Source organism: Martes martes, assembly GCF_963455335.1.
Source record: "Martes martes genome assembly, chromosome: 2".
NCBI lineage: Eukaryota > Metazoa > Chordata > Mammalia > Carnivora > Mustelidae > Martes > Martes martes.
In genome coordinates, this window is record NC_137889.1 from 6,648,656 (window position 1) to 6,663,636 (window position 14,981).

Consider the following 14,981-nt stretch of genomic DNA (forward strand, 5'->3'; position numbering starts at 1 on the left):
TTATAAATATCATAGAGTATAAATTATATATGTAATCATATTAAAACAATTTATAGTTGCATTTTTGTGTATCACAGACTTTTTTTCCCTCTTATCCATTAATCACATAGCAGAGTTGTGAATAAAAAATTTCAATTTATTGGACAATAATAATAACAACAGCTAACTTTTGGGGGGATGGTTACTATGTTCAAGGCATTGTGTGAAGTAGCTTACCTGGTCTCATTAATTAGGAGTAGTTGCCATTAGGACATTCATTTTACATGTAAAGAAATAGATGTGGAGAGGTAAGGGACTTTGCTCAATTTCACACGATTAGGAAGGTGATGGACTAGGATTCAAATCCAAGTCTTAAATACTTTAACCTGTGCTCTCAGTGAACTATTACGTTGCAGTGTAGAGGAAGAAAAGCTTTTCCTCTACTCCTAGGTTCGTAGCTGAGATCTGCAAATTAAACTGGCAAAAGTCAGATTAACAGCAGAAAAGACACACATTTTACTGATGTTAATATTTTTACATGCATTGGTGCCTCACAGAAAATAAGTGAAAATGAAAAGAAGTGAAAAGACTCAGCTTGAGGGGTTTATATATCATTTTAACAAGGGCAGTAACTCAACATGACAGAGAAAGGGCTTTTGGCCATTAGGGCTGGTAAAGTGTGGGCAGGTCACTAGGGAATGGGTGAGAGGTAAGAGCGGTTTAGTAATGTTTGCCATGCGGACTCATCTTGTGCTGTCTCTGTTTTTTTCTGGCATTCTAGAAGGGAACAGCTTTAGGAATGGGTATTAAAATCACCCTTACAAAGGGAAGCTTAGGACGCAGGCAGAAGGCGGGGGCCAGGGAGTTCTTCCTGTGTTCGCTGCTTCTCACGTGTCTTCACCTCACATATCCTTACGCCATGTGGCATATTTTGGGGTAGCATATTCTGGTCACCCTGAATAGAGTCTAGATCCAAGGGCAGTGAAAAAGGTTTTTAAAAATATTTCGTTTTGCATACTGAAAAAATGGATATTATTGAGATAAAGAATCTGTCCCCCCCACACAAAAAAAGTGCTGTACACTTATGTCCTGGTGGGATTATTAGATACTCTGCTGTGTTAAACACATGATCACTATAGATTCCATTTTATTCCCTTTTTTCAGGATACAAAAGAGTTTTTAGGTTGTTTACATATCATGGGAGAATATTAAAAATAATATAAACATACGGTCACACTGAGGTGAAAGAAGTCTGCCTCTACATCCAGGCCACTTTCTGATAGCCGGTTTGTGCAAGTTAAACAAGTTTGTTTGACTAAAGCAGAATAGTAACTAAAGGATCAGTTGCAATGAAGATAATTTATTCAAAGAGCATTTTTATTGTCCCCTTCTGTATTAATAAAATGAAAAGGAAAAATTGTTCTTTTTTCTATAGGGACTTTCTTTTTTTTTTCCCACAAGATTTTATTTATTTATTTGACTGAGAGAGAGAGCGCGCGTGTACAAGCAGGGGGAGCAGGCTCTCTGCGTGGTGGGGCTTGATCTCAGGATCCTGGGGTCATGACCTGAGCCAAAGGCAGACACCTAACTGACTGAGCCACCCAGGCACCCCTCTGTAGAGACTTTAGATGAGCTTTTAAAAAATGGATAAGCTAAAATTAAACAATTATGATGACCCTAAAATTAAAGAATTAGGAAGAACAAAAAAGCCATGTTTCTCATGTGCCTTGTTTTGAAGGAACAAATTATCTGCAGAAGATCTGATTAATGTGATTCGAAATATATGTACTAGAAGATTCACAGGACGCCTTAAAAAGTCATTGGTGCATTTAAAGTGTTTTACTTAACGTTTATTCCAAAACCTTTTACTGCTGAAAATGAGATCTAGCCTTATCTACTTGTGAAAAGGAAAAGTGCAACTTAATAATTCAGTAAACTTGTGCTGAAAGCCATCTGAGTGCCAGGCTCGGGGGGGTAGAAAAATGAAGACCGTGCCACGGAAGAGCTTATAAGCCCCCCACACATGACTTGCAGATAAATACGCACAACATGTGGTTGATGCTCCCATAGGAGTGTGAATGGGTTTGTTCCAGGGCAAAATGGGTGTGTGTGTGTGTGTTGAGGAGTGGATTTAAGATGATTACACTGAGACAGTGCTGGTAGGCTTATAGGTCATCATATAATTGTTGGGGAAGAAGACGGTCCCCTGCCCAGTGGTCCTTCTAGCGGGACCTAGAATCAGATTGCCATGAGACAGATTAACGGGAGATAACCAAATTTAATAGGTGTATGTATGGGGACTCCACACCCACATGAGATTCCAGAGATAGTCAATGTGAAGCTTACCTGAGCTAAGGGGAGGGGGGTTAGGATAGAACAAGGAGAAGGCTGTTAGCAGGAAGGTGAGAGGAGGTGCCATATGATGTAGATAAGTTTCTTAGGTAAAGGGGAGTCCGGTTAGAGCTCCATTCCTGGAACAGGCTCTCCTTTTCAACGCAAATGTAGGCCTTTGAGAGCCAGGCAGATAGCTTTTCCTGCATCTGCTGGGTTTTGATTACTTTTAACTTAATCTTTATGCCAAGTGGACTGCAGCGTGCCCTTGGTCCCTGCATAATCATTTAATAATTAATATGTTAATATGTATAGGTATTTTGTAAGTTCTTGGAACTCTAATTTAGAAACTACGGCTATCTAATTAACCATGTATTTGTTAATAACGTAGTAATAGCTGTTAAGTATTTTGAGAATCTGCATTCTTAAAGAATAAAAATTTTTTGTTTTCTTCCTTGTTAGTAAATTTAAAAACAAACCTTCCACTTAAATGAATGAAAGAAATTTGACAATTTTAAATTAGAATGAAATGCTTTTTCTTTGAAACCTTGGAAATAAACCAAGTGAAGAACCTTAAAACTGCATATACTGATACCTAAAATTGTAATTATGCGCTCCTTTCTTTGGTTTGTCAACATTATTCAGAGTACTTAATAAAGATTTTCAACTATTACAGTAAGATTTGTAATTCATAATTTCATTTACTTTGCTTTTAGGTCTTTTCAGGTTTTAATTATGAAGGGCTCCTCTTTTCAAACTTACTTCTGATGAATCCCAACCAATTTATAGTGGCACATGAAAAAAATTTAAATAGGCAGTCAGTCCACATATTTACTTTAAGATAACTAAATTATGTTTTGTGAGGGGCTTACCCTCTTTTTTTCCTATCTTCTTGCATTTTATTTGAAAATGCCTTTTATTTCAGTGAGATACTATGCATATTGAAGAGTAATTTTTAAAAAGTTGGAAGGATGCACGTATATATTTTCCCTTCAGTAGCTATGAATTGGGTTTTTTTTCCTTCAGAGTGATCTAGCGGTAGAACTATGTTTTTGCCATCTGTTTTGCCCAATTAAATCCACTACTGATTTTCTGTAGATACCGTTGAGGCCACTTTTAGGCAGCAGGCTTCAGCAGTGGAAATGTGAGCAAGGGAAAAGGGCCCACAGGGACCACTGAGCTGGATGCAAACAGGCTCATTAAGCGACCCACCTGGAAATGGCTATAGGCCCTCACCTACCAAAGGGCTGCTTACAAGCAGGCACGGTTACCAAAAAAGGAAGAATTCTATATGTTCCTGTGCCTATTACTACAGTCCCTCACCCCTGCCTAGGTAGACAGTCTCTCCTTGGCCGCCATCCTGCCTGCTCCTGTTCTCGCAGTGTATTCAATAAACCTCTGTCTCCTATGTTCTGGCCTTGGGTGATTTTTTTCAGAACCTGTGCTGCCAGCCCCAAGCAGTCAGAACATGCCAGAATTACCACAATCAAACTTAAAACAAAAACAAAAACAAAAACAAAACCTTTTAATCTGCCTTCAAAGACTTCAGCCTGACAGTCTATTATTCAAGCTCAGAGTAAGAAAGGAAAAGGAGACCCTCTTGTTGGATGGTTCAGGTGCTGGCTTCAGCTTGGGGGCAGGCAGGTCTCCAAAGAGTGGAAATCAGGTTGAATCAACTAAACTGAAATCCTTTAATGTGAATATCCCATCCAGGGACCTTAAGCCAAAAAACAGAAGGTCGAGTGGCTGCAGTATTGTCAACGCAGTGCGTCATACCCAGTGCTCTCGAAGCAGTTCCTGCGTATTGGCAAGAGAATGGAGATCGTTCAGGAACAAGAACTCCCCTTTTAACTCTGCAGAGATCAAACATTTGGTTTAAGGTTTTGTTTTGTTTTTTGGCACTGATAGACTTTATCAATTAAAAAATCGAGCAAATATCTAAACACATATTGCACGTATGTAGCTCAGTATAGTTTTCTGGGAAAGAATAGAAACTTCAGTCTGAGTCCCTGACCTCCACAGTGCTATGTCCTCTAGTTCCACTTTTCTACAGAGATGCTGAGTTAATGTCATTTTCTTTCTTCTGTTGTGAAGATGTTAATGAAGACTGTTGTGACATCTAACAACATAGATCTAAAAACCCTTAATTTATAATCTTGTATAATCTATGATGACAAGATAAGCAAAAATGCCCTGACTTGAAAAAAAAAATGCCACTATTAGCAGTCCTTTCCTTTAAAGTCTTTAAAAATATACTTTTAATTTCTTTATATAATTTGTGCGAAATATTTAAGACATTCCGAACTACATACAGACTCATAATGAACACCTGTATACCCACCATCTAGTTTAAGGAATAAAACGTGACTATTAGAGCTGAAACCGCCATGTGCCACTACCATGTCGCCTCCTTCCCCCGGCCCGGTCCTGGAAGTCACCTGTATCCTGAACTTTCTCTTGTCTGTCCGTCTGTCTTTCTTTTTGTCTTTCTTTCTGATTTTATTTATTTTTTAAGTAAGCTCTATGCCCAACAGGGGGCTGGAACCCATGACCCTGAGATCAAGTCACACACCACCTGCTGAGCCAGCCAGGCACCCCAATGAAGTTTCTCTGTTCTTTACAGAGATACAGAGAGTCCTAATCATGAGCCGTGTGTCCCTGTTACTTACAAAATAATCTTCAATTTGATATTCGAAAGACTTTTCCCATTCTGGTCCAGATTTCCCTGGGTCTCCTTGCTCCTGCTTACCAACTCTGCATGCAGCCGTGGTTTTACTGTGAAATTGCAGTGGGGGGCGGGGGGCGGATTCCACAGGCCTTGGACGCTACCACTCCATTTCTTTGTCCACATTTTCGTGAACGCCCTTCATCTCATGTGCTGAAACCACACCTAATGGATGCTGCTTCTGTTCTGTGGTCGACAGTTCTCGAGTATAAAATGTGCCCTATTTTCATAATGTTAGTGTTATGTCTTACTGCAGTTACTGTGTTACATGGCTGTCTCTCCCACTACACTGCAGGCGTTTTGAAGGAAGATGTATCTTACGGAAAAAGCTTCAGATATTGTGAGCAGTCAGTAAATAAATGCTTGTTGTATTTTTCTCACGGGGGTGTTGATCACTGTGTTTCACTTTATAATCATTTACCTGCCCTGCACTTAGCTACTTCATAAACATGTGTCATTTATGGTCTCTGCTGCTTCTAAGAGAATTCTAATTTTTGTTAATCATGGATGGAAATAGTCATGACATTTTCAGTTTTTTGCCAGTCCTATTTTGTTTGTTTTGGTAGTGCATGTTTTGAAATATTAATGTTTCTTTTTTTTTTTATCTTTTAGATATTGCTATATGGAGATTTGCCAAAAAAAAAAGAAAATATAATATATTTAGCAAATCATCAAAGCACAGGTTTGTATTTCATTTCCATGAAATTTAGGTCTTCTACAAAGAGTAGATGGGCATTCAAAGTAATATATTTATTTATTTACATGAAAAAATTTTTTGGTTATTGTTAAAGCATGAATTTTCAATGCAGATATTATATTGTGACCTTGTATTCTTGTGATTTTACTTTTTTGGAAAGTCAGTCATAGGAAAACTATGAATTTTCCCAAATTTGCCTTCCTCCCTCTGATGGGTACAAATGAGCCATTTTCTTTCATTTATTTTGTTTCTTTGAATAGTTCTTTGAATAAATTATGCATTCTTCCTTTTGTAAGTTCTGTTTCTGGAAGTAAAATTGGGTCTAAGTTGTATACACATTTTACATTTTTGATTGGTAAGCAGAAAGGTTGTGCTAATAAGTGACTACCCTTCCTTAAAGACAGTACTAATTTCTAATGTCTGCAGTTCCTTTTGCCTCATCAAATGTTTTGGTTTAATTACAGGTTGCTCTTTTGTCAGAAGACTCAGAAGAGTCTGGTCTTCAATTATAGTGCAGTATATACTTTAAAGTACTTTTTCAAAAAACTTTTTATTTTGAAATAATTGTAGATTCTCAAGAATTCGCAAAAGCAGTATATGGAGTCCCATGACCTGTTAATCAGTTTTCTCCCAATGATGACATGTTATATAGCTGTTGTACGTACAGTATCAAAGTCCAAGAAATTGACATTGGTTAAGGTACTTTTTAGTCATACGAATAATTCAGTCCAAAGAAAATCCCACTTCACATTTTTTTCAAGCCTATAACTGCTTTTGATGCACACTTCCTAAATTCCATTTTTATTACTTTAAGGAATACAGTACCCAGAAGTTCAAAGCTAAAAACAACCTGAATGGATTATAGGATAATGGAAATATCACTTAAGCCTATGGCTGTTCTTTATCTTCCTCCTGTCACCTGTCTCTTAATGATTTTGTTGCTTTTATTACTGCCTATACGGTAGATAAGGTAAAGAAAGTAAAAAGTTGAAATGTATTTTTCTAAGTTAAGCTTATTAATGATTACATTCAGTTTTATGGGACAAGAGTTGATTCTACAAAGGGTTGATAGGAATTTTGATGTATCTGTGTATCTCCCTGACTTTATGAATGTGACTGGCTTGGACAGTATAATTACACTTGACTTTAGCAGAGTGCGCAGCCTGATTGGGTCAGGGTCCGCTTGCAGCGCTGGCCTGTGGAGCGGCCTTACTCTTCCTATATTCATTTCCGCAGACACACTGGGTCTTTACTACTAACGAGTCCTACTGCTGCAGTCTTGTTGCCGATGGCATGTTTCTACCAGGCTTCCGATATCCAGATACAAAGGATTTATGGGTCCAGGGTAGGGAGTGGCTCAGGACAACCCAAATTTCCTTTATATTGACCCATTGGTTCATTTTATTGGAGTTTTTTGGTATGTGTTTAAAGAGGATCTCTCTTAAAATTCCTTGTTCAGGTTCTCTCCAAATTTCTTTTGCTGGGTTTCAGTGTGGAAGTAGCCGCATTAACAGAGCTGCGGAGCTAGGCTGACCGTGCGGAGTAAGTACTCTCCGCGTTGGAGGTGGTGGCAGTAACACTAGCAATAAAGGGAGAACCACTGCTGTCACTGGTGTGCTTACTACGTGGTGACCTTTTTAACATATTACTTCAGAGTGAGGCCTCTGGGGAAAACATTTGGAAGAAAGCAGTTTTGTTTTCTTTCCTCCTTACGTATTTAGAACTGGAAGATAATATGGGAAGTATGATCTCCATAGTCAGCCCACAACTAACCTGGAAAAGTCTCACTTCTCAGGTTGGAGAGTCATTTCCTCATCCCTTTACCTGACCCCTCAGGGCTTGAGACTTTCTGGTACCAGGTCCTATACCAGTTAGCCTTTGGGATTTGAGAAAGCTGCTTTTTTGAATGCCTTTGAAAAAAACCCATAACTTCGGAACATGACTAGATAGTGATTTTTAACTCACCTTAGAATTGCAGGTTTTAGTCAGAATATGATTATGCCCAGAAAAATGGGCACAAACGAATTTGTGTATAGTTTTAGGTTCCTGAAGCTTATCCATGGTCATGGGTTATTGGCCGGCAGGGTCTGGGCACCCTTTTTTCAAGACCCTTCTGAGATATATTAAGAACCACAAATGAGTATCTAAAAATGTAAGTAGCAGAAAGAATATTTCAAGGACTGCTGTTCAACCTAGACTTTCTTGTTTGTCCTCTAGTAGGCCTGCCAGAATGTAAGTCTGCTCTGGGCCTCACGTTCCAAACCATTGATGTTTTAATTAATATCTCTTCTCTGGCGTTTTCACGTGATTGCCCTTGCTGTCTTTCTGTTCTTGGTTTCTTATTTCTCTGCCGAGAGGGTGTAGTGGCTCTTATTCCTTCCTCTTGGCCTTTTTAAATCCCTGCTTTTGCCACTGTTACCTTGATCTCATGAAATGCACCATTTTCTTGGTTTCAGTGATACTCACCCTGACTAACAAAACGTGTGGTGAGTAGATGATCATAAAAAGGTGTGAGCTTTGCCGTCAGACCCTGGTTCATGTGCTGTTCTGCAGTGGGCTCTGTGACCGTGGGCAAATTACTTAGCTTCTCTTAACATTATTTGTAAGCTGTGAGAAGGCCTATTGCTCAGGGTTTTTAGGCAGTTTACATGGGCTGGCTCCTAGTCTCTCCGTGTGCCTGGTTTACGGGGGGCCTTTAACATCAGGGGTGGTGGTGGTGATGCCGATGACGGCATCTGTGTCCGTGCTGGTGACAGCAGCTGTGTCCGTGCTGGGCAAGTGCTTCCTGCCCGGCATCTCGGTTACATACACAGTACCTTATGACTTAGGGCCTCTTGTTACACAAGAACGTAGATGAGAAAAGCCTCACTTTTCTTGCTGTCTCTCCTCGCGGCCCTCTCCTCTCTTCAGAGTTCATGGGAACAATGACACCGCTGTGGCTGTGTGAATAGTTACTGTAAAGGTACATATTCCCATGTCAGCTGTCAGCAACCCAGCTGTAGTCTAGTGTCTCCTATCAGAAATCTGGGTGAGAATAAACAGGAAAAGTAAAGGTAATTGAGTAGCAAAAATGGATGGCACAAAGTCTGTGTGTTTTAACTACTTAAATTAGTTCTTAAGCTTTTCCACTAAAATTTACACAAGCTTAAGGTCATAAGCCCAGGGGACTTAATACCAACATGACACATTTTACACTGAATCTTAAGAAAAGTTTTAGAAGGCGCGTCCTAGGCCATGTGTAGCCCTGCTTGTTTCAATATAAAAATGTGTTATTAAAAATTCCTTCAAACTTTAAAAAGATAATTGTTCCAGGAAAAAATACCATATCTTGTTTTTAGATTTGTACCCCAAATATGTTCCAGGATGATTTAGTTCTCACAATTTATTTACATTAGGTACGGTTGTTACAAGGTGGATCATTTGGTTTCCAAGATATAATCAGAAAGAGCTGTGCTTATCAGTATTGTGGAGGTGATTTGAATGAGAAGGAAGGGGCTTAGGGAGATGGCCTCCAGAGGCAGCACATACTTGAGAGTAGAGTGATGGTTGATTGTTCTGTACATAGGTGTCTCCAGCTGATAGCTTCGAGGGATCCCCGGTGTAGGAGGAGATTTCCGCATCACTCTACTTAAAAGTTGTAGTAGATTAAAGTGTATAATTATAACTTGAGTCATCAAGAAAGAATTTGTGAATGATAGAGATTAAAAAGAGATTTGCAGGATGCCTGGGTGGCTCAGTGGGTTAAGCCTCTGCCTTCGGCGCAGGTCCTGGGATCGAGCCCTGAATCGGGCTCTCTACTCAGCAGGGAGCCTGCTTCCCCATTTTCCCTCTGCCTGCCTCTCTGCCTACTTGTGATCTCTCTCTCTCTGTGTCAAATAAATAAATAAATCTTTTTAAAAAAGATTTGCAATAATTGATAAAATGATTTTTCACAAGAATAATTTTTAGTGTTTAACTGACTAAGTCTTCTTTAGAATATTCTCTCTAGTATGATGTATCGTCTAGAGGATTGCAAACAGCTGTAATCCTGTGGAAAACTGTCCATTTTGGTTTAAACTACTGTTAACTGCTTAAATTTCCAGGCTTTTATTTGCCACAGATCTTAAATTTTTTTTTTTTTTAAGATTTTATTTATTTGCCAGAGAGAGAGAGTACACACAAGCAGGCAGAGAGGCAGGCAGAGGCAGCGAGAGAAGCAGGCTCCCTGCCGAGCAAGGAACCCAATGCGGGACTCCATCCCAGGACCCTGGGATCATGACCTGAGCCAAAGGCAGCGGCTTAACCAACTGAGCCACCCAGGCGTCCCGCCACAGATCTTATTTTAACATTTTCCTCTCTAATTCAGTCCTTTTGTTCTGGCTTTTATGGCCCCAGATACATACGTGATGGTAAGACTATATTTTTTTTCAGAGATTCTTACCATCTTTTTCCCCTCCGGTATCCCAAACTCCAGTTCAGTTTTCATTGTTATCAAAGAGATAGAGTAGTTTGTAGCCATTTGCTTTCAGACCCAAGTCTCTGGTCTTCAAGACTCTTTACTATTTTCCTGCTTCATTTGTTTCATTTCCTCAGACTCTTTTGACCTTCTCTCCTATTTGTCACCTTCTACGCACGGTTGCCTGGTTGCTGGATCTTTGCTTCGGCACGGACTAATCCTTCTGTTTGGATTTTCTTCTCTGTCTATAAGCATTGTTGTTATCAACACATTCATGGCTTCTTATTTTTGCTTTTGCGACTCTTTAGTGATGACATACCCATGTATGACTGTTACTCCCCCCCTGGGTACGTGTGCCGTGGGTCTGTAAGGGACATATCTGCCAAGTGCAGCTGTGAGGCTTTGCTCTGACGTGGTAAGCTAGGATTGTGTCCTGGAATTCACCAGTAAAGATGAAGTGTCCTTGCCTTGTGTGGAACGTATTAGTATATACACAATATATATGACGGTCTCACTTAACCATTTTTTGCTTATAATTTTGTTATATTTTTTAGACTAAGAATTAGAGACGCTTTATTCTTTGTTCATGCTACTTTCATATCATTTGGCAGTTTGTGACTTTTTGCATTTTGCCTCTGAAATAAAAAACCCTTCAAGAAATGCAAAAAGAGGGGGGAGGAGTCAAGATGGCGGAGAAGTAGCAGGCTGAGACGACATCGGGTAGCAGGAGATCAGCTAGATAGCTTATCTAACCATTGTGAACACCTATAAATCCAACGGGAAATCGAAGAGAAGAAGAGCAACAATCCCAGAAACAGAAAATCGATCACTTTCTGAAAGGTAGGACCTGCGGAGAAGTGAATCCAAAGCGACGGGAAGATAGACCCCGGGGGGAGGGGCCGGCACCCGGCAAGCGGCGGAGCGACGGAGCACAAAATCGGGACTTTTAAAAGTCGGCTCCACTGGGAGACATCGCTCCAGAGGCTAAACTGGGGGGAAACCCAGGCGGGGTCAGCATAACCCCAGGACCCGCGGGGTCACAGAAGGACTGGGGGTGTCTGAGTGCCGCAGAGCTCGCAGGTATTAGAGCGGGGAAGCCGGCTATAGCGACAAAGCCGAGGAGTGAGCTCTAAGCCCGGGGTTACCTTGTGCCGGTCGCAGGCTGGGTGGGCTCGGAGCGCGGCCGGAGGCCACGGAGACAAAAGCGACCCGGCGCTTTTCTCCAGCTCCAACAATTGACTGCTTTCCTCGAGGCGCGACCGCAAGCCGGGGAGGCGGGGCTATTGGGCGCTTTGCTCTGAGAGCGCACTGAGGAGCGGAACCCCAAGCTCTCGGCTCCTCTGGGCCGAGAGATTGGGAGGCCGCCATCTTCATTCCCGTCCTCCGGAACTCTACGGAAAGCGCTCAGGGAACAAAAGCTCCCGAAAGCGAACCCGAGCGGATTACTTAGCCCGGCCCCTGGCAAGGGCGGTGCAATTCCGCCTGCGGCAAAGACACTTGAGAATCACTACAACAGGCCCCTCCCCCAGAAGATCAACAAGAAACCATCCAAAACCAACTTCAGTCACCAAGAACAGCGGAATTCCACAGCAGGAGAAAGCAAATCCTACCTGGACAAAATGACAAGGCGGAAAAACTCACCTCAAAAAAAAGAACAAGAGGCCGTACCGAAGGCTGGAGACCTAATCAATACAGACATAGGTAGCATGACAGATCTAGAGTTCAGAATGACAATTCTCAAGGTTCTAGCCGGCCTCGAAAAAGGCATAGAAGATATTAGAGAAACCCTCTCCGGAGAGATAAAAGCCCTTTCTGGAGAAATAAAAGAACTAAAATCTAACCAAGTTGAAATCAAAAAAGCTATTCATGAGGTGCAATCAAAAATGGAAGCTCTCACTGCCAGGATAAATGAGGCAGAAGAAAGAATTAGTGACATAGAAGACCAAATGACAGAGAATAAAGAAGCTGAGCAAAAGAGAGACAAACAACTACTGGAACACGAGGAGAGGATTCGAGAGATAAGTGACACCATAAGACGACACAACATTAGAATAATTGGGATTCCAGAAGAAGAAGAAAGAGAGAGGGGAGCAGAAGGTATATTGGAGACAATTATTGGAGAGAATTTCCCTAATATGGCAAAGGGAACAAACATCAAAATCCAGGAGATGCTAAGAACGCCCCTCAAAATCAATAAAAATAGGTCCACACCTCGTCACCTGATAGTAAAATTTACAAGTCTTAGCGACAAAGAGAAAATCCTGAAAGCAGCCCGGGAAAAGAAGTCTGTAACATACAAGGGTAAAAACATTAGATTGGCAGCGGACCTATCCACAGAGACCTGGCAGGCCAGAAAGAACTGGCATGATATATTCAGAGCACTAAACGAGAAAAACATGCAGCCAAGAATACTATATCCGGCTAGGCTATCATTGAAAATAGAAGGAGAGATAAAGAGCTTCCAGGACAAACAAAAGCTGAAAGAATTTGCAAACACCAAACCAGCTCTACAGGAAATATTGAAAGGGGTCCTCTAAGCAAAGAGAGACCCTAAAAGTAGTAGATCAGAAAGAAACAGAAACAATATACAGTAACAATCATCTTACAGGCAATACAATGGCACTAAATTCATATCTCTCAATAGTTACCCTGAATGTTAATGGGCTAAATGCCCCAATCAAAAGACACAGGGTATCAGAATGGATAAAAAAACAAAACCCATCCATATGCTGCCTCCAAGAAACTCATTTTAGACCCGAAGACACCTCCAGATTTAAAGTGAGGGGGTGGAAAACAATGTACCATGCTAATGGACATCAGAAGAAAGCTGGGGTGGCAATCCTTATATCAGATCAATTAGATTTTAAGCCAAAGACTATAATAAGAGATGAGGAAGGACACTATATCATACTCAAAGGGTCTGTCCAACAAGAAGATCTAACAATCTTAAATATCTATGCCCCTAACATGGGAGCAGCCAACTATATAAACCAATTAATAACAAAATCAAAGAAATACATCGACAGTAATACAATAATAGCAGGGGACTTTAACACTCCCCTCACTGAAATGGACAGATCATCTAAGCAAAAGATCAACAAGGAAATAAAGGCCTTAAATGACACACTGGACCAGATGGACATCACAGATATATTCAGAACATTCCATCCCAAAGCAACAGAATACACATTCTTCTCTAGTGCACATGGAACATTCTCCAGAATAGACCACATCCTGGGTCATAAATCAGGTCTCAATCGGTACCAAAAGATCGAGATCATTCCCTGCATATTTTCAGACCACAATGCTCTGAAGCTCGAACTCAATCACAAGAGGAAATTTGGAAAGAACGCAAATACATGGAGACTAAACAGCATCCTTCTAAAAAATGAATGGGTCAACCAGGAAATTAAAGAAGAATTGAAAAAATTCATGGAAACAAATGATAATGAAAACACAACAGTTCAAAATCTGTGGGACACAACAAAGGCAGTCCTGAGAGGAAAATATATAGCAGTGCAAGCCTTTCTCAAGAAACAAGAAAGGTCTCAAATACACAACCTAACCCTACACCTAAAGGAGCTGGAGAGAGAACAACAAAGAAAGCCTAAACCCAGCAGGAGAAGAGAAATCATAAAGATCAGAGCAGAAATCAATGAAATAGAAACTAAAAAAACAATAGAACAAATCAACAAAACTAGGAGCTGGTTCTTTGAAAGAATTAATAAGATTGATAAGCCCCTGGCCAGACTTATCAAAAAGAAAAGAGAAAGGACGCAAATAAATAAAATCATGAATGAAAGAGGAGAGATCACAACCAACACCAAAGAAATACAAACAATTATAAGAACATACTACGAGCAACTCTATGGCAACAAATTTGACAACCTGGAAGAAATGGATACATTTCTAGAGATGTATAAACTACCACAACTGAACCAGGAAGAAATAGATAACCTGAACAGACCCATAACCAGTAAGGAGATTGAAACAGTCATCAAAAATCTCCAAACAAACAAAAGTCCAGGACCAGACGGCTTCCCAGGGGAATTCTACCAAACATTTAAAGAAGAATTAATTCCTATTCTCCTGAAACTGTTCCAAAAAATAGAAATGGAAGGAAAACTTCCAAACTCATTCTATGAGGCCAGCATCACCTTGATCCCAAAACCAGACAAGGATCCCACCAAAAAAGAGAATTACAGACCAATATCCTTGATGAACACAGATGCGAAAATTCTCACCAAAATACTGGCCAATAGGATCCAACAGTACATTAAAAGGATTATTCACCACGACCAAGTGGGATTTATTCCAGGGCTGCAAGGTTGGTTCAACATCCGCAAATCCATCAATGTGATACAATACATTAATAAAAGAAAGAGTAAGAACCATATGATACTCTCAATAGATGCTGAAAAAGCGTTTGACAAAGTGCAGCATCCCTTCCTGATTAAAACTCTTCAAAGTGTAGGGATAGAAGGCACATACCTCAACATTATCAAAGCCATCTATGAAAAACCCACCGCAAATATCATTCTCAATGGAGAAAAACTGAAAGCTTTTCCGCTAAGGTCAGGAACACGGCAGGGATGTCCGTTATCACCACTGCTGTTCAATATAGTACTAGAAGTCCTAGCCTCAGCAATCAGACAACAAAAAGAAATTAAAGGCATCCAAATCGGCAAAGAAGAAGTCAAACTATCACTCTTTGCAGATGATATGATACTATATGTGGAAAACCCAAAAGGCTCCACTCCAAAACTGCTAGAACTTATACAGGAATTCAGTAAAGTGTCAGGATATAAAGTCAA

The 14,981-nt window shown here is 40.4% G+C and overlaps 1 protein-coding gene across 3 annotated transcripts in view; it reads left to right on the forward strand.

Annotated features, from left to right (window-relative positions):
- Nucleotides 1–14,981, forward strand: part of AGPAT5 (1-acylglycerol-3-phosphate O-acyltransferase 5) — an 83,441-nt gene that overhangs the window by 8,173 nt on the left and 60,287 nt on the right. For all 3 annotated transcript variants that reach the window (XM_080797737.1, XM_080797735.1, XM_080797736.1), the window contains exon 2: nt 5,648–5,717. In XM_080797737.1, the coding sequence (XP_080653863.1) occupies nt 5,648–5,717 (70 nt within the window). The remainder of the gene's footprint in view (nt 1–5,647; nt 5,718–14,981) is intronic.